The sequence below is a fragment of the Falco punctatus genome, assembly GCF_963210335.1.
Source record: "Falco punctatus genome assembly, chromosome: 9".
NCBI lineage: Eukaryota > Metazoa > Chordata > Aves > Falconiformes > Falconidae > Falco > Falco punctatus.
Genome location: NC_137589.1, coordinates 9,966,516 through 9,991,758, shown reverse-complemented (window position 1 = coordinate 9,991,758; position 25,243 = coordinate 9,966,516). Strand labels below are relative to the sequence as shown.

The following is a 25,243-nucleotide window of genomic DNA, read 5'->3' as shown; positions in this document are numbered from 1 at the left end:
TGAAATGGCATGCCCGTTCTTTCCCAGGGCACTGAAGGGAAATATGTCTTCCACAACATCCGAGGCCCATGTAGTCATCTTCAAAACACTGAAAGACTTATCAGGATCTCCAGTGTTTTAGCCTGTGATCTGACTAAGATGTAGGTAAGCAAACAGATTCCGTGAGAGGGAACTTCATTTCTGTCTCGCCATGTCAGCTTGCCCAAGCTCAATGTCCCACCGGAAAACTTTTTTGCTGCAAAGATTAATTCTCTGTGTTCCCATGATCAATAACTGCCATATGTTAGAATTTAATACTGATATCAAAAGAGCAAGTCAACTACATGAAGGTCAGCACAAATTTGGCTAAACAGGATTGGTATGTTTGTTTGCCTGGCCTTGGATGACTAAGAGCATTGGTTGGAAAACAAATAAATAAAATGTGGTATGAAAATTTTCACTTTTGTTAACATCTTTCAACCAGTCCAGTGTAAATTCACATTTAGCACCTTCTACAGTCATCAAAACTAGCAGGAAATAGAATGTATTCATAAAAATGCTTGATTTTTGCATATCAAAAAAGCATGCGCAAAAATAAAAATCTAAATATAATCAACGGTTTGTCTAGAGTATAAAAGACATCCAAAGAATATAAGTAGTCTGAGTATCTATTTTATATGATTAAAATACTCATAGTAAGTGCTATTAAGCTACAACATTTGTTATGATGCAGAATAAACCCCTATGCTTGTAGCTAAGAACGTAGTAACTCCCAACTATGTCAATCAAGGAGGTGGAAAAGATCCCTTGTTTTTACATAGATTTGTACACCACTTTCCATCACTGAAGGATCCACTAAGTGGATTAATCATCTCAGATCTCAGCACACTCAGATTAAGCTAAAGATTTCCACAGGAAACATTTTCCGTGCTGCAGCAAATAAAACCACAGTGGGGTAGTTTCCTTCCTCTTTTTTCACCTTATTGGCCCGATTTGGGGGCTTTAGCATTCCATCTGGCATATCCAGCTACTCAAAACCTCTGAAAATCAGGACCACAGTTGAGTATTACATACCCGCAGAGGGTGCCGGTCTGAACCAGAAAGGGATTGTAGTGATCTATTTTTAGGACAGAAATGTCACAGTCAATAGTGAGGCACATATCCTGCTTCACTCTGCCCTGGAGGTAACAGCTTTAAAGGTCAGAAAGCAACGCTTTCTGGAGATAGTCCACTTTAGCTTCCCTAATAAGAACGTGCGATTAGCCTTTTGAACGAGAAAGTTATTTGCCGATAGCCGGAATGCTTCAGACTGCACAGACCCCGCATATACGTACACTTTGGATGGGTGTTTGCCACAAGCATTTAAGAGATTTACATTGTTTTTCTTAAGAGTCCACGGAATGCCTCATGCACTTGCCCTCTGCACTGTGAGTATAAAAGACAGATCGTACCACTTGTTCTTAACCGTCCCTTAACAACAGCCCCAGAAAAAGAAAGGTAATAAAAGGGAAAGAATGAAGAGTGGGAAACGGATTTGCTCCTCACAGAACTCTCTCTAGTGGTCAGCAAAAGTCTGTTTTCTTCTTTTCGACTGATTGTTTTTATACAATCTCTAATATTTATATTTGAGATGCTTCCAAACAAAAATTTCAAAATCCTCATGCAAAGAAGAGACTGCATGATGGCTCTAACAGCCACCCACCATCCCTCTGAAGCACCTAGGGTAACCGAGAATGGAAATCCAGATACCTGCCTGTGAACAAAAGAGAGACAAGCCTATAATGAAGCCCCAGCTGGAACTCAAGACCCCAGGTAGCATGCTCTAAGGATAAGTAAATTTGCCCACTTCGGTGATTTTATTACAGGTTGTACAGTAACCTGTTAACCATTTAGACAACTTCTACATATAAAATGACTGTGCCCCACTTTGATCCTTCCGTTATCATTCTAAGTGTTTCAGATATAGTCTGACAGTTTAAATCCTGTTTAGTATACAAAATATGGAGATATGACCAAAACCCAAAAATCTAAGAAAATTGGTAAAGGAATATCCTGGTTTAAATCAATTACATCATGATCTTAGGGAGACACATGAGATGCAGCCAAGGGATACCCTACAAAAAAGATGGAGTTTTTCTTCTACTTTGCTGGCTGAGATGACGTCCAGCAAAACAGACAATTCATAGCATATTTACGAGAAAGCTGCTTGCACGATGAGCTGCTTCCTTCCTCTCACTCGGTGCACACAACTTCAGCTGTTGCAGTAGCTGCCCTGACCCTCGACAGGTTACACTTTCGACCTGGAGCTGCTACAGGAGAGAGGAGGATAACGTGGGAGACACCCAGGAGAGGAAAGCTGCTGCTTTGTCACTGACAGTAGCCCATCCCTCTCGTTAGAGAATGGTCTCTCATTCACTGTTCAAACAAGTGTTCCCTCTCTCCTTACCTAGCAAAGGGAACCAAGTCAAACTGAAGCTCTGACTTGACTTCCAAGCCACCTGTTAGACCATGCTTGCCAGACTGTGAGTATAATTGGCATGAAATAAATTACACGACACAGACAAATACTGACTACAAGGTTACCCGTTCTCCATCAAGGCAGCCTGCACTGGTAATGAGCACTTTTCCAAAAGCAACAGCTTTCAGTCACTACTGGTAAAACTGATGCAGAAGTCATCATGAGGGAAGGCATTCCATTTATTTATTTATTTACTGAAACCACAAAGATATGAATACATGTAATTTTCTGGTATCTAAAGCAAGATGATTAAGTTGTAAGCTTTAGACTTGAGCAATTACCGGGAAATAGTGATCAGTAGATAACATATGCATGCACAAAATGTTGAGTACCTTTTAAAACACAAGTCTAGATTTATTTAGCTCTCTTACTTGCTTTTCTTTTTTGAACTTACTGCCGTTGATAACTTTATTAACTTCCTTTGCAGCCCCTAAGTCCCCATGGCGTGAGTTTTACCAAGTGGAAGAAACCTGATCTTTTGCAGTGCACCTCCCTGATTAATCCCTTGCTAGTACATCAGGGCAACTTTACTGTGTTATTGAGGCAGGGAGCATAGTTAAAAGCTCACAACCAGCCCCACCAGCTCATTTATGAAACATGGCTGGAATTCCCATATGTGTGTCTTCAGTGTAAGAAGTATCATATTGTCTTTTGCATTCCTACAGGGGAAATTCTTACTAGGCCCTTAATGATTCAAGGCCAACAAATTATGTTATTTATTTAGGTTAGTTATTTAGGACATCATAAATTAAAATAACACATGAAACCAAAGGAATCAAACCTTCTTCCCTATGACACACATTCTTCATATAACACTTCTGTCTGCATGCTTTCTTGATTTCTGTTTTTGTTATGACAGTAAGTTAATAATTTGGCTTTCAGAGACTGGACAAAGGGATTCATTTTGTAAGAGTGGCATCAGGAAAAATGAAATTGAAAAAGATTACTGGATCAGGCACGGTCCTGCCACACTGCATAGCATAGTGCACAGACGAAGGGTGCCTTAAGAGTATCACAGACCCAACTGCAATGTTTTAAGTATTGTTAGCAAACACTCTTTAAGAAACTTTAACATATTAACACATGCCTTCACCATTGTGACTCAAATAAAATGCCAGCAGGCAGACCTCAGAAGAACTGATGGAAGAAAGGGGGAGTTTAAACTCCTCCCCATCCACAAAATCATGCTTTGGACCAGCAATACTGTCCTATTATTTGTTGGCTCAAAAATACTGATTCAGCAAAGAATTTAAGCATGTGCCTAAATTTAAGCAGTTTAATTAACTTTGACGTCAGTGAGCCTACTTGTGTGCTTATAATTAGATATGTGCTTGCTGAAGCAGAGCCCATCTGAATAGAATCTCGTTGATTTTAATTTGGCCCTTTGTCTTTGCCCCTCATTTATTCTTTGCACTGACTGAAGGATTAGTGCTAAGGTTCTGATTCAGGAATGCACTTAAACAACTCATCTTCACTCAAACACGCGAAAAGAAGCTAAGCATGTCTCAAAAAATAAGCACAGACCTAAGTGCTTTCCTGAATGATGACAATGTCATGATTGAAGAATGATGAGAGGGGAGAGATATTTCACTCATACTGTAAATTGGGTAGCCCAGTCTTTCCTTTTGTAAGTCCAATTGTTGTTTTTTTTAAAGACAGAAAATCTTTTCCATTTCTGTATGTAAAGAGTAAAAAGTTCTGCTCCACATCCTATAAATGAAAGTGCCTGAGTAAGCAGCTACTTCATAGAGAAATTAATTTATACATTAATCCTTTTTCACTATTAGTTCTTGCAGTGTGGAGGAGCCTGCTGTAAATGCCTTACTGTTCATTTGAATGATGGCTTCAAGTCCCAATACATGAGATATGTTAAGGCTGCGTAAAACAAACACTAAATAATACAGAATTAAATTTAAAAAAATAACTAAAAAAAGAAAACTGCATGAAGAATGCTGAGAACATGAACACCACTCATCCAGACAACAGAAAAAACAGTTCAAGTCCCAGAGGTCAAGAGACAGCTAGGTGCCTCCATAGCACACACACCAGAACAAAGCAGCCAGATCAAAGCTCCAACTCCTGCCAGGCTGTTCTGCTAAACACCTCTAGAGGAAAATCTGATGTCTTTTAACATGCCCATGCAATTGTATTCAGCACACAGATAGCATCTTGAACAAGCCTTTTAACTCCAATACTTCAGCCCATTCTGCGTTTATGGCCTTTTAAAACCTGGAATACATCACAGTCATTATTAACTGCAGGGCTACCAGTAAAGGTGGATTTGGAAGGATACCGCACTGGAGGGGGAAGAGGAAAGAGGAAAATACAATGAAAACCAAGAAGTGTGTTTGCTATGGAAAAACACTACAGAAAGACTCAACACAGTCAACATAAACAAGGAACCCCAAAGAGTACTTATTAAGACTCTGCTCCCAATCCTCACCTACACAGCTCACTGCGGGGCTCCCTAAGCCTGTGGCACCAAGATGCTGCAACAGAGCATGGGACAACTGCAATGCACCGGGTGCACCGCTAACAGAACCGCTGTCAGGTGCCTGAGCTGTGCCCAGCAACTGCAACAGCACAGGGTTTGTTATGCAGTTTGCACTAATTACACTGGTAGATACACCAAGTAAAACACCAACAGGTCTTTGAAAGATATCCGTCAGAAATCCCATTGATTCTGTGATTTTTCAGAAATCCCTTACAGCTGTGTGCGTGTAGTGATATGGCTGGTCCTTCATTTACTCAAAACCTGTTGGCACATACCTAACATTCTGCTTTCAAAAGAACACAGGAAAACAGTTTAAAAAGGTCCAGCCTCAAGTTACACTGAAAAGAAAGCTGATGATATAAAGAAATAACCTATCCATCTACTTCATGAGTGCATCTGGAGACACAAGAACAGAATAAGATGATACCAGGTTGGATTATTAAAGCAATAAGTGACAAAACTAATACAATTCTTTCAAAGCCATTTAGTTTGTTAAGATAGGTTGATGTATTGGGGTTGAAGGAGATGTAGGAAAAAAATAATTTAGCTAGTAATTTTAGTTATGGGGGTATTATTTGCTTATTAACTTGCACAGGCTATAATGACAGCCACATTATTACCTGCAGATCTCATAAACCTTCATTATCCCATTCCCATTACTTTGGATTTTGCATGACCCTATCGTTGGGTTTCCCCGGACACATCTAGATCTTTCATCCTGAAATTTCTCTTTTTACCCTAAGGTTCAGGCTCTCCAACACTAACTCATCTGTCTAGAATTTGCCAGCTTTGCAGGCAGAGCAGGCATACGCTGTCCTTTTCCTCTGCTCCCATATTGTGACCTCTCCCTTCTTTGCTCTGTATCTTTTTGCTGCATCAGGAAAAGGCACAGACCTATTTCAACTCTGTCATCTCTATTCCTTTACTGCTTTAAAAACTTCCAAACAACTGCCAAAAGAATGGACACTGTTTAATGTGCAGGACAGATGTTTGGTCTGGGCACACTGAAAACACTGAATCTACAATTTCTCACCCTCCTGTGCAGCCAGCAATCAAGGGTTTCTCACCAGAGAAGGGCAGACATTAAGAGTTCAGAAAAGGCATCACTAACAAACAATGCTTCTAGACATTGAACCTTAAAAAATAATTCCAACATGGCTATAGAAGAAAGCTATTTCTGCATACATGAGCTTTCTCAAGCAGAGTTGTATATTTTCAATCTCTCTGTGACCTTTATAGCTTTATTGACCTCATGATTAGTAAAGAGTTTTGGATGGAGAGATGAAAGGCAGATAAAAACATCACCTATGCAAATAAAACCAACAATAGAACAATGATCCTTTACGTGCTTTTTTTTTTCTGCCTTTGTAGACTAAATGGCACCTGCAGAATAAATGGTGTCCTTTCATGGGGCACGGTATGCAATTACTATCTGACTATTCCAAGTTTCCAGTATGTTTTCAAGCCTCAGTCCAAATATATTTACTTCACAACAGATGCATATATGTGCTCATATTCCTTCCAGATCCTCAGTTTAGTTTTACTTGCTTCTCTATAATATTGCCCTCCAGAATGATTTGTATCATGCAAAGACTGTCACCCATGTATCAGTGTTAACTTTTTGAAGGCTATCCTTAGAGGTCACCATCATCCTTCTATAGAGTTTAAGATTATCTGATTGACCAGTTAGGATGTAATTCAGTATGGGGCCAGTATATTTCCCATCCTCCCTTGACTGAAAACAGAACTCCCTTGAGCTGGAGACTCTGGCTCTTCCACTCTTTTTGACTGAAAGCATACATTTGTCACTGATGTACGAAGATGTGAATTCTACCAGATCGAGGAAACACGAGGAACACAGAACATACTTTCAACTGCAGAAGCCAGGCAGCCTGTAGAGCTGACGGAAATCAAGGGACTGTTCCAGACACAGCACTTCAGATTTCCCCTCTGTTTTTCTAACATCACCTTCAGTGTTTGCTATGCCAGACATTACGATCAGCAACAACAAAAAAGTAAAATGCTGAAACGTTCTGCCTATGTAGCTGTTCTAAAGGGATGCTGAAACCCACCCTGCTGTCCCTCACAGGGACTGAGGTCTGTTTGAAGCCTAGCTCCCAGCCAGGACTCCGCAGGAAGACTGGCTGCTGAACTCCGCTCAGCTGGCTTCTTTGCCCTGACACGTGGTTTGGGGTCTCATATAGAAACGCATTCACTCAGTTTGAACTGTTTGAATGTTGGTGTGTGTCAGAGGCATCGTAATCAGTAACTACAGGAGACCATTGAGCCTCCAGCAGTGGTTTGTTTGATGATCCACCAAACTTTGTGTCACAGGCTTAAGGACTTTGCTTTCAGACATTTTTCCTGTTTCTTGTCACAGCTCTCTGTCCCTTGGGAGGCACCGGATGATTCTGTGGAGGGGGTTGATCCCGCTTACACAAAACAGGCAACACACCACTTCTTTCCACCCCTCTATCAAGACTCTAAAATACGAAGCACGCAGCTTTGCACAATTGTTTTGATATAACCAAGAGTGGCACCGAGGCAGGAACATCATACTGTGCCTGCCACTGCCTTGGCAGAGGAGCTTCTGCCTTCTTTCTCTGTCACTGCAAGTTGGGAGCGATAACTGGCTGGCATGATTAAACGAACACAGAATTTGCTCCAACCAAAGACTTTGCCTTTACCTATTATTTTTTCCACACACAGAAAGAAGAAAAAAAGAATCCCTCTCTCTTGGAAGAACATGTTTTCTTTCTTCCATTCTGACAGCTGCTAGACCACAATGTCAGTCTAGCCCTTCTCCAGCTCACAGTGATGCTCATCCTAGGTATCATTTGTATTTAGCTAAATTAAGTAAAATTTCAAATCACAGTTTAAAAACCATTTACTGTCCTGTAAAGCATGCCAAATCTTGTAACAGAACAGAGAAAGAAGGTTTACACAGTTTTGGTTCTAACAAAAATCTTCCTGAAGTCTTTGCTTTCACTCTCAAGACAGCACAACAGTGACACAACTCCAGTACCTTGTTGCTTTTCCTGTGGTCAAGTCACAGTTACTGTAGTTAGAGCTAATTATTTCAAACACACACATTTAGCTGTAATACAAGAACATCTCTAAAGCAAAACCCCCTTACTGCTTCCAATGGCACCTGGGTTTTCAAGGACCACTAGGACCACTCCAACATTCCCGGTGGGAGACGGCAACTGTTATAAACTTCCAACAATTTACATCTCCCAATCTCATTTTAGACCAGCAGTGAGTCATTTTTCACACTGAGAACCTAGAGGCCTCTCTGGTTCTTTGCCTTAATTGAAATTGCTTCTGTAGTAAATACACTAAGTAATTTCATTTGTTTTTCTTCTATGATGGAAAGACAATATCTTCCAGAGTGAGCAAGATTAATGTCACCTGGGTCTGACCAGACAATCATAGGGGAGACTATCAGACAAGAAACAAATACCCTGCTTTGTACGCAGATGTTCAGTGTTCAATTTATCTCCTCAGGAGCAGCCCTTGTTCAGTTTTCTATTGTTGAGTTCAAAGCCCAGTCAGTAATATTTGCATTTAAAAATGTTTAAATTTATGTTTCCTGTGAGAGCTTGCTTTAGAAGATGCTCATTTTAAACCAGTCTGTGAAACTGAAACTAGGGATCGGTGTCTGTAGCTGCAGGTTCAGACCTACAGAGCCCTAAACAGGGCTTTGGGAAACGACAGCACAGGCAGGCACAATTTAAAAATCTGTAACTTGTTCTGTCCATTAAAATTAGTAACACCAACATACTTTAAATGTAGACATTCCTCAAAAAAACAAGGAATATATCAAAGGGGGTTGCATTTAACCATTAAGTTTGATCACATCTTTCATAGAAGCTAACTTTCTGTATGAAATGCTACTACTGCAAGTTTTGCTGAGAGCAAATCTCTGAAGTAGAGCAGATACTCAGTTCATACAAAACAGAAAACCACTGGTTCTTTGCAACAGCACATGCAATAAATACAAATTCACAACAACAAAGCATAGGTACAACTGAGGTATCTATTATACAGACAGATAGAAGAGCCAAAGAGATTTTCTGAGGACTGCAGAATACCCACGCATCTCGATGCTTGATAATTTTTTCTTTCCAGTGCATTACGAAATGCTATCTACAAGCCCCAGCCCCAACATCAACTACATCTTACATCTTACAGGAGCAGAGACACATTCACCACCATAGACCCGTTTTGGACTTCACATCCAGACTTTCCTAAAAGCCTGGTTTAAGTTACAAAAGTAAGTGTCAAAAGTACGTCAGTTTCTGGGCTGCTTTTGGCCGGGATACAGTTAATTTTCTTCACGCTAGCTAGTATGGGGCTAAGTTTTGGATTTGTGCTCAAAACAGGGTTAACAACACAGGGATGTTTTCATTATTGCTGAGTAGTGCTCACAGGGAGCCAAGACCTTTTCTACTCCCCTCACTGCCCCACCAGTGAGTGGGCTGGGGGGCACAAGAAGTCAGGCGGGGACACAGCCAGGACAGCTGACCCTGACCGATGGAAAGGATATCCCATAATATACGGTATCGTGCTCAACATGTAAATCTAGGGAAAGAAGGAGGAAGGGGAGGACATGGCATCTAGAGTTATGGTTTTGTCTTCCCCAGTTTCTAGTTTTTGATTCACACTATTTAGGTTTTATTATTATGAAGCTACTAACCTTCATGACTTTGTTTGTTAATAAAATCTTATTTATTCCACTTATTCCTCAAGTCAGGTGTTATTGGTAACTGCTACAAAGTATGATTTAACATATACAGATCTGTCAGGAATAAATAAATAAAGTATGGATTTATTAGGATATTCATGAAAGTTCACAACGAGACACAAATATCCTTGCAGTTATAATCAGATTATAAAAAAAGTAAAAAGGGAGTATTTACCTCGGCATCCAGAAAACCTGTGGAGGAAAGCCATTCAGGTGTTTTTTTCACTCACATGTTATTGAAACTTAAGTAAGTTGAGACAAAAAGAATCCACAAAATGGAAATTATATAGAAGCCTTATCAAACATGAACATAGTAACCTCTACTGAACTTCTCAGAAAAACAGCACACGTTATAAGGAACAATACTGCATTTTTTGGGGGAATATATCACTTAAGAGCTCTCTTCAAATCAATTTTCTGTTATTCTGTGATCTTTATCCTTGAATTCCCTCTCATGAAGAGACACAGACTAATACAAATTAGAAGAATCTATGATGACGAATCCTGATGATTCTTTGATTATCCTTTAACTGAAATTTAAATAATGTATTATATACATAGCACTTATGTAAATACCTTGCTATCAGCATACTTTAGCAGGTATACTTGAACATGAGCGTTAGAAAAGATGAAACACTAAAACACTTATTCAGTAGGACTCCTCTGTATAGAAATCTCTCTTTTTAAAGAGAAATACTAAATATGACATCTTGTCTAGTAAGCAACGTGTTTCACAGAGTGTCATCTCTGGAGTATTCAGAGCAAGAACTTGTCTTAACAGGCTGGCTACATGCTGCAGACAAACCTGCAGAAATTGGGAATGGTTTTGAAATTTTGACCAGTGGAATCCCAATTGTATTTAGGAAACGAACTTGCTGTCCTGGAGCTTGATGATCTGGTCTGTTTGCACAGTTCATGCTTTTGGTTGTTCAGCCCTCCAGCAGCAAAAATGCTACCAACCCCCGTGGAAGTGCTATGTTACTGTTCTCATCGCTGGACTCCTCATGAATTTCTTTGAATGCCTCCAAGACACACAGGTTGATAAAAGAGCACTGGCAGTGAGGTACATTTGGACGCACTGCAGCTCAAAAGAGAACACGTTCAGGACTGCATGCTGTAAGCTGAGAAAAGGTAACTTGTAAAGGGCAAATGCCATTCGGAAGAGTTTGCTTTCTTCTCTCCATGAATATATGTATGTTTTCACAGCTGCCTCCCTTCTTACTTTCCATTTGTGACTCACCTCATGTTCAGAGGGACAGATATGTTACTCAAAACAACAACAGAAAATAAAACATCTAAATTCACACTAAGACTAAGCCCTAGTCTGTCTCTATCACCATATTTTCAGTTGCTCTCAGCACATATGGGATCCCTGAAGCAGAAGACAGAAAACAGTGATAGAAATCAACAGAAATCTTCTCTGGAGAATGCCAGTTCCAGTCCAAGTGAAAGTGTGTTGCGCACACTAGGAAAATATACTGTCCAGGAATCAATCACATGATGAACTAATTCTCTACACACTTCAAATCAACAGCAAAGTGAGCATTCAGGTAACTACCAGCCTCATGAAAATCTAAGGCACAGACTAGGAAAACAGCAGAGCTGGCTCGTTGCTATAGTTGAGTCTCTGCAATTTTCCTAAGTGCTACAGGAAAGGCATTAGTGCAAAAATGTTCCAACCTGGCAACTGACTTTTACTGCTACATCTCTCAAAGTCACAACTGGTACTGCGGTAACAAGGACCTGTCAAATGTCAAAAAGAACAGGCCAGATAAACCACCTCATATTTTGACTAACCAAAATAAAGAGGCGGCAGCATCTCAGCCATGTGACCTCCGTTATAAACATTGGTGTTCCAGTGCACAACAGAGCAGTGAATGCCAAGAAGGAAGTGAATTTCCATTCCAGCAAAATAATATCTATCTACACAGATATGTCATGAGGCCCTAAAATTCACACTAAAATGAAGAGGAATTGCCAACCCAAGGATAAAAGTCTGACATAAGTATGAATGTGTTTCTTCCAAGAGTAGAAGGAAGACCAAATAAATGCATCAAGTAGCAGACACCTCAGAGGAAGGGAACAAGAACAGCTTGATCAAGTAAGGCCCAGTGGGGAAGAGCATCTTTCATTCTGTGGGTTCTTCAGATGCTCCATCGAGACGTTTGAGAACTGACTCCTGACAAGTCTGCTGCATGCCAAGCCCACCTGACAGAGGCTAAAGATACAGCAAACTGCAGATCTTCTATTAGAGTTCTGTTCTGAGTAAACAAATAAAAGCGAGACAGAAGGTGTATTATTATCCTTGCTTCAAATACATAACACTACAAAACAGAGAGCAAAGCAGCCAAGACAGTGAGAGTCTGTGTGAAGAGCTGGGAAGTGAACCTAGAAGATCACCTGAAATGTAGTCAGTTTTCTGTATCAAAAGCTGTTTCAGAAGGTAACAGCTGAAAGGAAATGATACCTTTATTTTAATGAAGAGTGTCAAGTGGACAGTTTTAGGATATTAAGCACCAATGGATCAGACAGCTGCGTGGAAATGTAGCAAGAATTTCAGACTACACAGATAGAAAGTTCTTAACCAGCTTCCAACTCCATCAAGAACCACATTATATGGTCAGTTCAATATGTTTACCGAGTTTTATCTTTAAAAGGGCAGTCTTGATTTTTCCATTTTCCTTTCCTCTGCTCCCTCCCTCCCTGCTGTCATTCTAACTGAAAACCTCTTCCAAATGCAACTGCCTAATAGTTCAGAATTCCCCCTTTATTCCAATAATGTATTCAATTTACACCTGTATGTTTTTGTGCCAACACTGTCCTGTAGCTTCATTGCTCTTCTTGTTTTAAGTTATTTGTTAGTATTTACATGCATTTCATAACTCTGCTCAGCTTTCATTTCATGAACAAACCAAGCCAAGCTCTTCTGCTCTGCTCTCAAAGCTGACTACTCATTCTTCTTATCAGCCACTTTCCTAAGTACAGGTACAGCTTTTGTATTTCTTCTCCAGTCATATGAGACCATTTTGACTTGACTGATTTGCTGAAAATCTTCGGTGTGAGGCATGAGACTGACAATTCATATGCTATTTCTTTCCAAATGCAGGCACGTCAATCATTTGGTACCTTCAAGCTGGAGGGATGCCATCAGCCTTGGCTGTAGTAATTTCCATTCTATACTTGTAATCCTTTTAGCTGCCTCGCTTTGCCTTGTCTCCACAGATAATATGAGTATTAGTATTGGAAACTTAGGCAAAGTGTTCATCTAGCCTTATGGTCCCCATAATCTAGAGGTTATACTTTCTACCTTTTCCTTATTCATACTGCAGCCTCATTTTTTCTCTACTTTTCTGTCATTTCTGTAAGCTTGATTTGGTAATACACCAAAATACACTTTGCCCAATCCATACAGTTGCTTTGAAACCAGGCAGTAAAACACGTTAGTTGACATGCTCTGATCAGGACATACCTTAGGTCTCAGTATCTTGTCCAGTGATGTTTTACCACCACCATTTGCCAGTACTCTCACTGCAAATACCTTCATTAACCCGGGGTCCAATTTATTCACAGCTTTGGTATCATATTCACTAAGAACAGCCCTATTATTTTAAAGTTACATTACAATGATCAAAGCTAAATAAATAAAACATGTAAAACCCTCAAATATAATAAATTTTTAGTTTATGCTTCATATAAAATACAGATTATGAAGTAATACAGCTCTTGAAAAGTAAAATCAAAAGCACACCAGGCAGAGCCTAGAGGACTGAAAACAAAGCAGTATCAAAAAGAGGCTGCTATCTCTGCTATCAAGCATCTAACACTTATCTGCCCATCCAAGCTATCACAGCATTTGTTTGCTGTAGCTTCTCGGTGATTGCTAAAGTAGCTTTCCCCTCCCCCCCCCCAGTCCTGCCCTCAGGCTCCTTCCCTCTCTCTGTGCAGAGATACTGAGCACTGTCCTTTTCTGACAAAGCTCCCTGTATGATCTCATCCTGTCGTCCCCTTGTCTGGCCTCAGCTTGGCCTCCTGACAAAAGCAAATGTAGCTACAAGAGCAACGAAGTCCAGTAGCTCCATAAAGTATTTTTTTAAAAAAAATATTTCAGAACAGAAAATTATTCCTTTTCTTTTGTTTTCTTTCTTTCTTTCCTTTTTTTTTTTTTTTTTTTACCTGAAACACACTGATCGGTGAGCTCTGCTTCACTTGAATAGAAGACCTTAAAATAAAGGTACCAAATCACTTAAAAATCTTCTACAGTAAGGACAAAAGAAGCAGATATGCTCAGCAAAGGTCCAAGCAAGCACGACTCAGAAAGAGGTCTTCTTCAGGCTTAAGGAAGAAAAACTGGAATACGCAAACACCCATGCACTCAAATACTAAGAGAGATGGAGGTTGCTGCAGTTTGAAAGCAAATGAGCAGAGCTAACCTGCTGGGCCATTCCCTGTAGGTGTCACAACAAAGCAAAGGAACTTGTCATGGAAGGTTTGGGGAGCAGCTATCACCAAAAGAGAGACATATATTTTTAAAGGCTTTGTCATTTGTCTTCAGGGTCGGAAGTGCTGTATTTGACCTCCTACTGAGGCAGCAGCCCAGATGCAGCAGCTTGGGCTAGAAGAATAAAAGGAGGCACAGCTATTATTTCAGGTAGAGACACCAGAAAGCAGAGACAAAAGGCACAGTCATTAAATCATCATTACTATTTAAAAGCACACATGACAACTTTTTTAATACTTTTCATGCCACACAGGTCTCCCCTCAAGGCGTTCTCTAAACCAATTTGTATTAGCTAATTGTTAAAAATCTCAACGGCCAAGTAAACAAGACAAAAAAGCACAACATCAAACACTGTCACAGCAACACCAATGGTCCTGGATGGGAAATTCTAAGACGCTGACAGCTCTAGGTCTCTTCCCTGCCTTCCTCCCCAGCTGCGGCTGTGCCACCTGAGAAGGTTGCTGTCCCACCTGGCTCCAGCACCTCATCTCTCCCTGCTTCCCCCCATGCTTGCCCGTACTCTGAGCTGCCATCTGCAGCTCCTGTAATCACTCCTCCAACCTCTTCAGCTTAGCAGGGAGCTACCACCAAAACGGCTTAAATCAACGGGGATGGAACAGCGTGGGGCCACTTGCATGAGCCCGGGTGTGGGCTTCCCACATTGCTGAGCCAGTCTGGCAGCTGCCTGCTCTGCCCTCTCGCCTCAGGCTCCAGCCCTCTTTCCTCAGGGATAACAGAGAACCAGGGCACTACCTCGGGGACCCTCACTCTCCTGGGGCCCTGCAGAGAGCCAGCCAAACAGAAAATAAGCCGTAGCAGCAAAAGCTCTTCTGCCATCAGAGGTCCCTGAGCAAGCTCAGGCTGGGAATTGCTGGAGAACAGGAGCAGGACTACCGGTTGCACTGGTTTGGCTGCCTCTGCGCACCAGCAGACCCGAGGGACATCAGGCTGGGGTGGTCCACCTGCTCCATACAGCAGAGCTGCAAAGCCTGCCAGCCACCACTGGCAGGCCAATCCGGCATCCCAGCCGGCAGGACCAACAGTCAGTGGAGCCTTGTCCTAACCTGTAAAGCGGTACTAATAGTGGATGGCCCTTGAAAGGATTTGGTGCAAACATTCTCCCTAGTGTTCACCTACTCAAATGTGTTTTAATTAGAAAATGTTCTTCTCTTCCTACATTTCAGAATGTCAGACCCTAAACAATACGGATTAAAAACATTTCCAGAGTGATCCCTTTGACAGCATTAAATTCATACTTGGGAGGAATGAATTCAAACCATTGTGAATCCAAAAATTCCCCTTAAGCCTGGAGGAAGGGAAAAACAAATGCTTATTCATTAAACTTAATGCCATTTGATATTTACATTGGGGACTTCTGTAGGAAAGTGACTGGAAAAAGTGTTGAAGGTGTCTTTCAATAGATGTAGCAGAAAAAAAAAAATGAGTTACTCAAAACAGCGTGCAAGCACCCTTGACAACAAATTCAGCAAATCATGAAAGGCAGCTTTCAATGATGCACACTTACAAAAAAAGCAAAGGACAATCGCAACATTTTTACAAAAACTGAATGAGGGAATAGAGCCACTGCTGCTTTAAAAATCACAAAATGTGAGTGCACTTAGATGTGGAAATTAACCCTTTCAAAAGAGTCAGGATGGTCTGAAACGACCTCACATTGAAGCCTCTCAGTCTTTCAATGCCCCTTCAATGATGTAGCTCTCACAGACTGTATGTCAATGTGACATCCTTACAGTAGCGGCCATATGTGACACTTCACAAAATATGTTATGGTATGTCCCAAAATATGAGTATTCAAGAGAGACAATAAGAGCACTAAAAACCATAATGTACACGGGCACGATGAAATCCCTGGAATAACTGGCGAAACAACTGTATGCAGGGTAAAACTAAAGCAGTTGTGAAACCAAATATTTAAGGTCATTGGAAACAAATTAGTTGTATATGCAAACTGGGAAACAGGAAGCAAAGCAAAGGACTGAGAAGGTTTTTAGAATACACTGAAAGAAAAGCACATGATTCCATTACCAGCTTTCCCAGCATTGTATCCATTAAGAATGGAAAGACTGAAATCTTTACAGATTGCTAGGGTAATGAGTTGGGAAAAAAAAAAAAAAAAAAAAAAAAAAAAGCATATATTCTCAAGAAGGAATTACTTGCTGAAATCAAACACCGACACGGAGCTTTTTTAGGACATGACTGACTGACCTGACCAGTGGTTTTCAAAACCCTCACCTAAGCCCTAAAGGACAAGGACTACAACATGCCAAGACCCAAAGACTCACAACCTCTCCTTCACTAACACTGACAGACACACACCTCAGGAAGAACTGGTGAAAGAAGGGGTATGACTATTTTTAAAAGGTATATTTTCAAAGGAAATAAAGTTTTAATGTCTCACTTAATACAGTCTTAGCTGGAAATCCTCCTTTGACAAGCTTGTTTAAAAAAAAATCAGGAAGAGATGCAATAGCTAACTTTTGGAGAAACTTCTTAGAAATTCAGAAAAAAAGGCAGATTGTGGCTGGTCAACTGAATGTTTTAGCTTATACACAATCTTCCTGGATGACAGGAAGATAGCTAATTTGACATTCAGTAAAATTAATGATCCCTTTCCACACAAAAAAATAAAACATTAAGTCCAGTGAATATGCCTTGACGTGAAAGCTGCTTTTGCACCAGGAACTATTTAGAGCACTAAGGACAGAAGGTAGCCATGAGTAAAGCTTGGGGCTGATAAAAACTGAACATGAAAAGAAATATTAACACCCAATCAGTTGACTACAAACTAATGTTTTGGGAGAAGGTAACCTTTTCTGATGTTCTAAAATGGGGACTGCATACCAGTTTAGTGCTGAGCAGAAAAGTTATCCATGCTCAGTTTGGAAGGGAACAATTATCTTCCTGTTTTCCAAGCCAGTGCACATTATGTTGACATTCATCAGCTAAGAAAAGGAGAATCAGAATTAAATGCTCCAGTTAAATCAAACACGTGAGAAGCAGAAAAGACCCTGAAGTGCATTTTCTACTTTTACTATACAGAGAAGCAGTGGCAATACATCACAATCAAATATTGCTATTTGATCAGAGCTCTGTAACAGATTTTTGCTGTAAAATAGTGAAAAAAATGGCTACATGATACTGTATCAATCGCACTGCCACCTACTCTTAGCTCAAAATTCTAAAGCTAATGACTAGATGTATGAGAAAACATGGCACTTGTTTGCACAGACATATGCAGTCAAGGAATAAAAGTTTGGCAATAGACTTATCAGGGAGTGCAGAATGAGAGTGAAAGATTTAGAGATTGACACATGACAGAAAATCAATGGTTTACCAAGACAGAGGGGCCTGAGTGTGTTCATTCCCACCATGAAATTACTGAACATCCATGCTTCTGGAAGTAACATTTCATCCATAAGATCAAACAGGGCCACAAACAGCACTAGCTGGAGAAAATACGAATTTCCAAAGTTATGTATCCTCAGAAAAGCATGCCACTGAAATGCTAAAACCAGCAGCACTATTACCACCAAATAAGTGTTCGGTTTCGGGTTTTTTTTTTTGAACAATGCAAGACCGTCACATTTATTCAGAATATGACCACCCAAGAATCAGTAATACACAAAAAAAAGGCTTTTCCTACCAGCTGATTTTGGAGTGAATTTGTCTCTGTTGGCTGCACATACTGCCAGTAGCCTGTATCCAAGATCCAAGTCAAATCCTTGCTGAGCTGCCACTCGACTAACCACCTGCAAAGGGAAAGAGAGAAAGCTTCATTAGGGGTTACTCGAGCTCTTCGCACAGTTACATTGACCTGCTTATCAGCGCCAATGTTAGGCAACTGAATCTGCTGCAAAAGCCACAGCACAAAAACGTTATGAGGCATTGTTCTCCAGTAGTTTCCAGTGCAAGCACAACAAACTGAACAGGAGTCTTCTGGTGACCGGATTATTTGACCACTTGCCAGAAGAAAAGCCTGGTAGTTCTATGAAAGTTGGAGAGACAAAGCTTTTCCAGAAGAAATTATGCAAATATTGTACAGAATACAATTTACTCTACTTGAGACTCCAGGATGAGAAGTCCCTAAGTCTCTGTCTCTGTGTTACAAGCAGTTCCTGGCCCTGTTCCCAAGAGCAGGGCCCAGGTCCTTCAGGTTAAAATGCCCTCCACGCTGCTGGGCAGTGTTCTATGCTGTGATCAGTGTCACAGTTGCTGTATTTCAACAATACTGTATCGGGAAGCATATTTACCTTTTAGAATAAACAGGCCTGTGCAAGAAGTATTTGCCAAACACATTAAACAAAGAAAGAAGATTTTTTTTTTTTTTTTTTTGGGTACTGATCTAGAAGGACTAGCAAAAATAGGCAAACCAAAGACTGGCGTTAAGGATGAAAAGCAGTCAACTATTTCTCCAGGCTAGCAACCAAGCTATCAGCTAAGAACATATCCTCGTGAAAATGTGCACAGTATAAACACAATACTGTGGTCATTCTGGCAAACTATGCTACAGTCATACACAGCAAAGCTTTTATATTCCCTTCTAGTGGCACAGGATGACTTCAGACTCAGAGGCATAGATAAACCAGATTATTCTTACCATTGCCATTACTGCTTTGCATTGAAACAAGGAACTCCACAAGAAACAGGACACCATTTCCTTGTGTGAAGCAAAACGAAGTCCCTAACCTAGACAGGTTACAGTACCAAAAAATACCCTTTTCCCACCCCCACCTCCATTTAAAAGCTTCTTTCTAAATTAATGACACTGCAATTATCTGTGTCTCGGACCGGTTCGTGCAAAAAGCAACAGTACAGCATAGAGTAAAGAACCAACATATGTGACAACCTGCAGATGGTAAACAAACGCACTGTTCTGCCCTACCTACTCAACACTATTACATGAATCTTACTATGCTGACCTTTTCCCAATATCTACTTTTCCTAATCAACAATTAAGAACCAAATTCCTTTCTTAAGAAAGAATTAGCATGGATAAAGTTCTGGGGAGATTTTTGTTAGTTTTGTTTTTCCTATTAATTTAGAAATTATGACTTACTAGGTGGGAGTATCACCCCACTAAATGTTTTTTAACTCTCCCGATCTCAAAATTGAGTAGAGAGCTTCAGGAAAATGAAATAAGAATTTGGGATAATCAGTACAGTAATACAGAACCCTAGAACACACCTACTGTTTTCTCTCCTGTTTCTCTTTACAATTACAATTGTAAGTTTTAGATAGGAAAGAAGAAAAAAATTGTGAGAAAGTAAGCCATTATTTCTAATAAATCAAAAAACATTTCCAACTTGGTACATCAGCCTTTAACCTTTACACTTCAAAGTTTGATTGTTACTAATATTCTGGCTAAGACCCTGGGTCCAAACTTGCAACAATAAGATAAAATTAAAAAAAAAAAAAACACAAGCGAAAGAACAACAGCAGAACAAGATCTCTCATATTTCATGCTAGGTTAGCAATAAGAGTAAAGACTGGTGGGCTGCTATGAAATCTAGAAGACACTTACAGACCTGGAAATCTAACTGTTCCCCTTTCCTACTTCCAGTATCACTGCAGTTCAGCCACTGACAGGCAGATGTTAGGGAAGGGATCAGTAAGAAGTAGTCAGAAAGCTCCTGTAAAAACCCCATCTTGTTAAAGGCTCCTGAGGGCAATGTCTCATTAAAGTGTAAACATTACTTAAACTCCTTTAGGTATCATCTACTGTACCATCACAGAGGAATGCTTTTCAGAGTGCTAATAAGGTCTGTAAAATAAAGGAGAAAGTGCCCTCCAATTTTCTGTTTTGGAAAAGCACATTTTCACTGAATTATTTATTTTTAAACTGGACAGGAATGAAGGCAGATACACCTGCTCATCAGTGAATGCACGGTAATTAAGAAGTACATTGCCTGCTTATATGCTTGGTTCATTTTAAAACACGAAGCTACAAATACCCTCCTAAAGGCAGCTGTCCTCCCTACGTCTGAAAGAGGGCAGACTGAGATGAGAGATAAGGCAGAAATTGTTCCCCGTGAGGGCGGTGAGGCGATGGCCCAGGCTGCCCAGAGCAGCTGGGGGTGCCCCATCCCTGGCAGTGCTCAAGGCCAGGCTGGACGGGGCTTTGGGCAACCTGGGCTGGTGGAGGGTGTCCCTGCCCGTGGCAGGGGGCTGGAACTAGATGGTCTTTGAGGCCCCTTCCAATCCAAACCATTCTTTGATTCTATGTAATACTGAGACCCTGCTGGCCAGAGGCCAAATCACTACTCTCAAAAGCAACACTTTACTAATTACAGGAAGAATTCTACAAGGTAACTCAGCAAAAACAGAGACTTGAAAAATCCTGAGGCCATGAAAGCCAGTCTATGATTGCAATGTCTTGACTGAATAGAGTGCGAAGGCTGGGTCAGGCCAAATCCTAATCTCTCACAGTCTCATTTGATATCTCAGTTGCCTTTTTAAAATTTCCTTCACTAGAGAAAGCACTGATCTGTACCTCACTGCGGCCAAAAGTAGAGCTTCTGGATGCCAGGGTGCGCAGCCCCAATGGTCATGGCATCATCCTGCTGAAGCCCACCTGAAAGCGAGTGAAGCTACACCTTAGCAACGCTGCAGGCAGACAATGAAGTGTGAGAAGGCAGAATCTGAACTTCTGAGTCCAGAGAAGTCAGCCAGTCAAACTATTACTTATTGCTTAAGGTTTTCATGAAAAATGTGAGGGAAAATGAACTGCAAATTCAGTTCAGCTAAAAAAAAAAATAAAAATCTAAATTTGATAGGAAGTGCTTCCGCTAACAAACTGCAGAAAAAAATCCTTTTTCCTGTTAAAAATTCCTCTGTTACATAATAGGAAACAGACATTTCTAATAAAATTTCTATTTTGCCAAGAGTAATTTTCTTTTAAAATTTTTCTTTTGTGCACTCTGCTGAATGCAGAAAGAGGCTCTGTAAAACAAACTGGTCAAACAGTACTCAAAAGGGCTTTTGCTGGGCCTTTCTCCCCCAGCTCTTGGCTTTTATACACCACTCCTCAGCAATCCCCTTGGACAACATGAATAGAGCGGTTCACTTTTTATTTTCAGTTTCTTCACAGGCTTATGAATTTTTGCATTAACAGTACTTAAAAGTTTTTCTTTCAATTGTGACAACTAAAGATTTCCTTCTACTTCAAAATGAAAGTCAAACAGAACAGGTCATATACCCTCCAAAGACCATGTTCCAGGTTGCCTACAATGGAAGGCAGACACTGCTCACTTGGGACTTGGAAGGCTCTCCTCCAGTGAACCTGTATGCAAGGCACCTCCTGGCCTTTTAAATAAACACTGAGATTTCTCAGAAACAAGATGGTAAATGTGTCATAGGAGTATGATCCAGAAAACGCAAAGAACTAACTACAAGACATTTGGTAAGTTTAATATATTCAAATCAGCAGACCCTGCTGAAATTTACCTTTGAGTACCTCAAGGGAACTAGCCTGGGCAAACCTTGCAGCTGCTAATGGCTGCCTTCAGGAATTCATTCAAGACAGGGACCTTGGAGACACCAAATCTCTGGTTTTAAGACGGTAAAAAGGTGAGTCTCAGACACTACAGGTACCCAGACAGACAACAAAATAAATTACTAAAAAAATATTAGGTGAGTAATACAGAACATCATCATGAATCCATCAGCACAGTGCAGTTTCCTTCTTGGACAAGTTAACTGGTCTTGTAAGCATAAGGAAGATAGTGGATGTAATGTATCACAACTCTAATATACTTTTTGACATTGCCCTGTATGACATTGTCATAGCAGAGGAACATAGCCCAGATGATAGTAGTATAAATTTTACTCAGATTGTTAATTAATAGTCCTCTGTCAAATCATAATTTGTCCTGGATACAGGTCATTTCTATGTATTCAGTCATGACTTGGACAATGAGACAAGAGTAAACAGCAAAACTTCTAGATGATAACAGGCAGAAGAGTCTGCAAACAACTAAGAGGACAGGATAAGAATTTAAAATAATCTTTATGAACTGGAAAAATGTTCCAAAACCCAGGCCAAAGACACATATGAAATACTATAGATGGGAAAGAAAAACAAACTGTCCAAATAGAAAATTAGAAACACACACCAGGACTCATCTGCTCACTGTACAAGTGGCTAAAGATAAATCCTGGAAAATGTTCCAGGTATTGAGATCATCAAGCACTGAAACAGACTACCTATCAATCCCTGGAGTTGGGGGGGGGGGGGGTAAGGGGATTTACAATACACCAGATAATATCTATATGACATCCCAGCTTAGAGAAAAAGAGTAGAGCCCACGCTCCCTTAGGTCCATCCCAAGCCAAATCTCAGTGATTCCAGACACCTGCTGCTGATGGGAGCTATCCAGCTCAGCCTGAACCCTGTTCCAGGAACTCTCCCAAGTTTGAAACCTCCCGTGATTTCGACATTGTTCAGGTAACAATGCTCATCAGATGCGATCGAGTCAACACAGTTTCAATTATCCGTTCTATGTTATGGCTAAGCGGTAAGATACCACTTGCAAGCATACTCGGGCCTTCTCTAACTGCTAATTCAAGTTGAGCACAGTGGCAAACATTCAGACAACATGCAGGCAGCACCATATTCAACTATGGCTTCATTCTGCAAAGCTGTAACCATGTATCTCAGTTGACCTAAGCATACATGCCATAAAATTCCACTGAAAAGTAGTGCGTTTATAAAAAAAAAAAAAAAAAAGGAGAGAGAGAGACAGTTGCCAGTAATACCACAATCATAAATTAAGATCATCATCCTTTATCGTGGTTGAAAGGCGTGCTTGGCCAGCCCAAGGTTCAACACTTAATATTTGTCTATGTTATTTCAAAATAACAGTTGAGACAGTTAGATCTTATAAAAGCTACATGTGCTTGCAACACTAAGCTTTTATTTTAGCTAAGATACGGTGCTGACGACTATTCCAAGCTGTGTCTTTAACGGAACATACACCTTATTTGCAAACAAAGCGTAACCCTAATCATAACATTAACTGCCAATAAGAAAATCTGGTCACCCCAAACCTTTGAAACCTTTAGTCCAAATAATATTGCATTCATAACAGAGACATTGCATTCACTGCCTGTGACACAGCTCTGCAGAGTTCCAGATGCTTGAACTCTCAGGGGCACTGACAGTGAGGGCAAAATGATGAGAGAGAGGTTTTAGTAACAAGAAGAGCAGCAAAATTCAGCCACCAACTTCTTTTCCTCTGCTGAATTTAACTGCAATACTTTCCCCCTTCTCTTTTTTTCTCCTTTCTCCTTTAGCAAGGCTAAGGAGCTACACCATGGCAAAGCTCCGCTCCCTGCCCTTCTTGTCATCACACCAAGTACTGGAACAATGTACCTCTTAACCTAACAGGCCTGTTAATCAAGAGAGCTATATGACTGCTTATTACAAAACTCCCTTCCCATTATGTTGCACTTTCAATGAATCTCTTAACTACCAGCAGTCAAGAGCACCCCCCCCTGCTGGCATCAGAATGAATTTTACCAATTCAATTTGCTGGCTGCTCAAAACTAAAAATGCCAGCTGATTGCTAGTTCAGACAGCAACGTGTTCAGCCACTTGTGCATACTTGAAATTATCTGAATGCAGTTTGAAGACTACAGCAGAAATTTTGTAATTAGAATTCTGCAATGTAGATGGTAATTTTTCCCCCTCAGTAACACACAAAGATCAGATAAACAGGAAGCAAATTGAGGAATTTTGAAACATGAATACAGTGATCTGCCTCAAACAGAAAAAAAAAAGGCGAGAAGGGGGGGAAGGAAGAAATCTTTGTGATCTCAAGTCCTGGCCTGATGAGACTCTCTACACTCCAGTTGCAGAAGGGCTGCCTCAACAATACAGACAATCAAAGCAGGTGAGTAAAGCTACATATCATTAACCAGTTTCTTACTTTTGATGCTTGAAAACAGATATCAAGCAGGTTCTGCAAACGTAAGAGACTCTACAGAGCCCTTGTATTCAAGCTAGAGTCCTCTTAAAATTTATTTCCCACCCCATTAGGTGGATAAGGACCATATTCTCAAAATAAAATAAACCAGTATCCCTGCCATCTACTACTTTTCTTGACACTTCCTGCAACAGTGAGGTAAACCATGCAGAATAAGGATATCTCCTCCTTTACATCCTCTTCCTCTCCTTTGCATGTCTCTAACAACCATAAACATAGAAGAAAAGGTCGCTATGCTCAACCCTCTCCATCTGAAATTTTCTCCCAGAGGGAAAGATGCAGGGATTTTGCTTTAATTAAGCCAGCTGATCACTGGGTCACTGCAATAGTGTTGCCACCTGAGTCCTGGCAGACTTTGAACAATGATAGGGATGAAACATACAGCCATCATATGAAGAAACTAATAAAGGAATTCCAAAAGCATTTTAATTTGGACAGCAACACATCTCAAACAAATGTTTTAAAGCTGTAAAATAACCCATGCCTTGACTAACGAAAGTAAGTTAAAAAAGGGCTTTAGGACACCATGAGGTCATACTGAGTTATTTGGTAGCATTACAAGCTGCTCTGAAGCAGAGTGTTCTGTGCCTGCTGGCTGTACTCTGATGGTACAGCACGTACACAGCCCTGGAGTGCCGTGACGCACTGCAAACACATAAACTGTGCTTAACAAATGCATGGAGAAGATGATGGAAGCAGAATTTCTTTCACATGAACTCTTTGCTCTGGAAGTCTCGGATACAAAAACTCAATGCAACATTACTAGGGCTCTAATGGGCAGCTGCATCCTGCCATTTTCTGGGTATAGATATGCTGAACCAACTCTTCTATCTGTAAATACATTCAGATCCTAACTTGATTTGAAATCTGATTTTTTGAGTGTCATATGTCTTTGATTTTTGATTACATATGTCTCCGCATTAATGAACCCAGCCAGGTGTGAAGCTGATGTAGCAGCAGATACCTTGTGAACACATTAGTATTAGCTCGACTTTGTTGTTTT

General features: G+C 40.5%; 1 protein-coding gene across 8 annotated transcripts in view; it reads right to left on the bottom strand.

Annotated features, from left to right (window-relative positions):
- ZMIZ1 (zinc finger MIZ-type containing 1) overlaps nt 1-25,243 on the bottom strand; it is a 359,397-nt gene that overhangs the window by 113,136 nt on the left and 221,018 nt on the right. For all 8 annotated transcript variants that reach the window (XM_080400881.1, XM_080400877.1, XM_080400885.1 and 5 more), the window contains one exon: nt 17,901-18,006. In XM_080400881.1, coding sequence (XP_080257007.1) covers nt 17,901-18,006 — 106 coding nt within the window. The remainder of the gene's footprint in view (nt 1-17,900; nt 18,007-25,243) is intronic.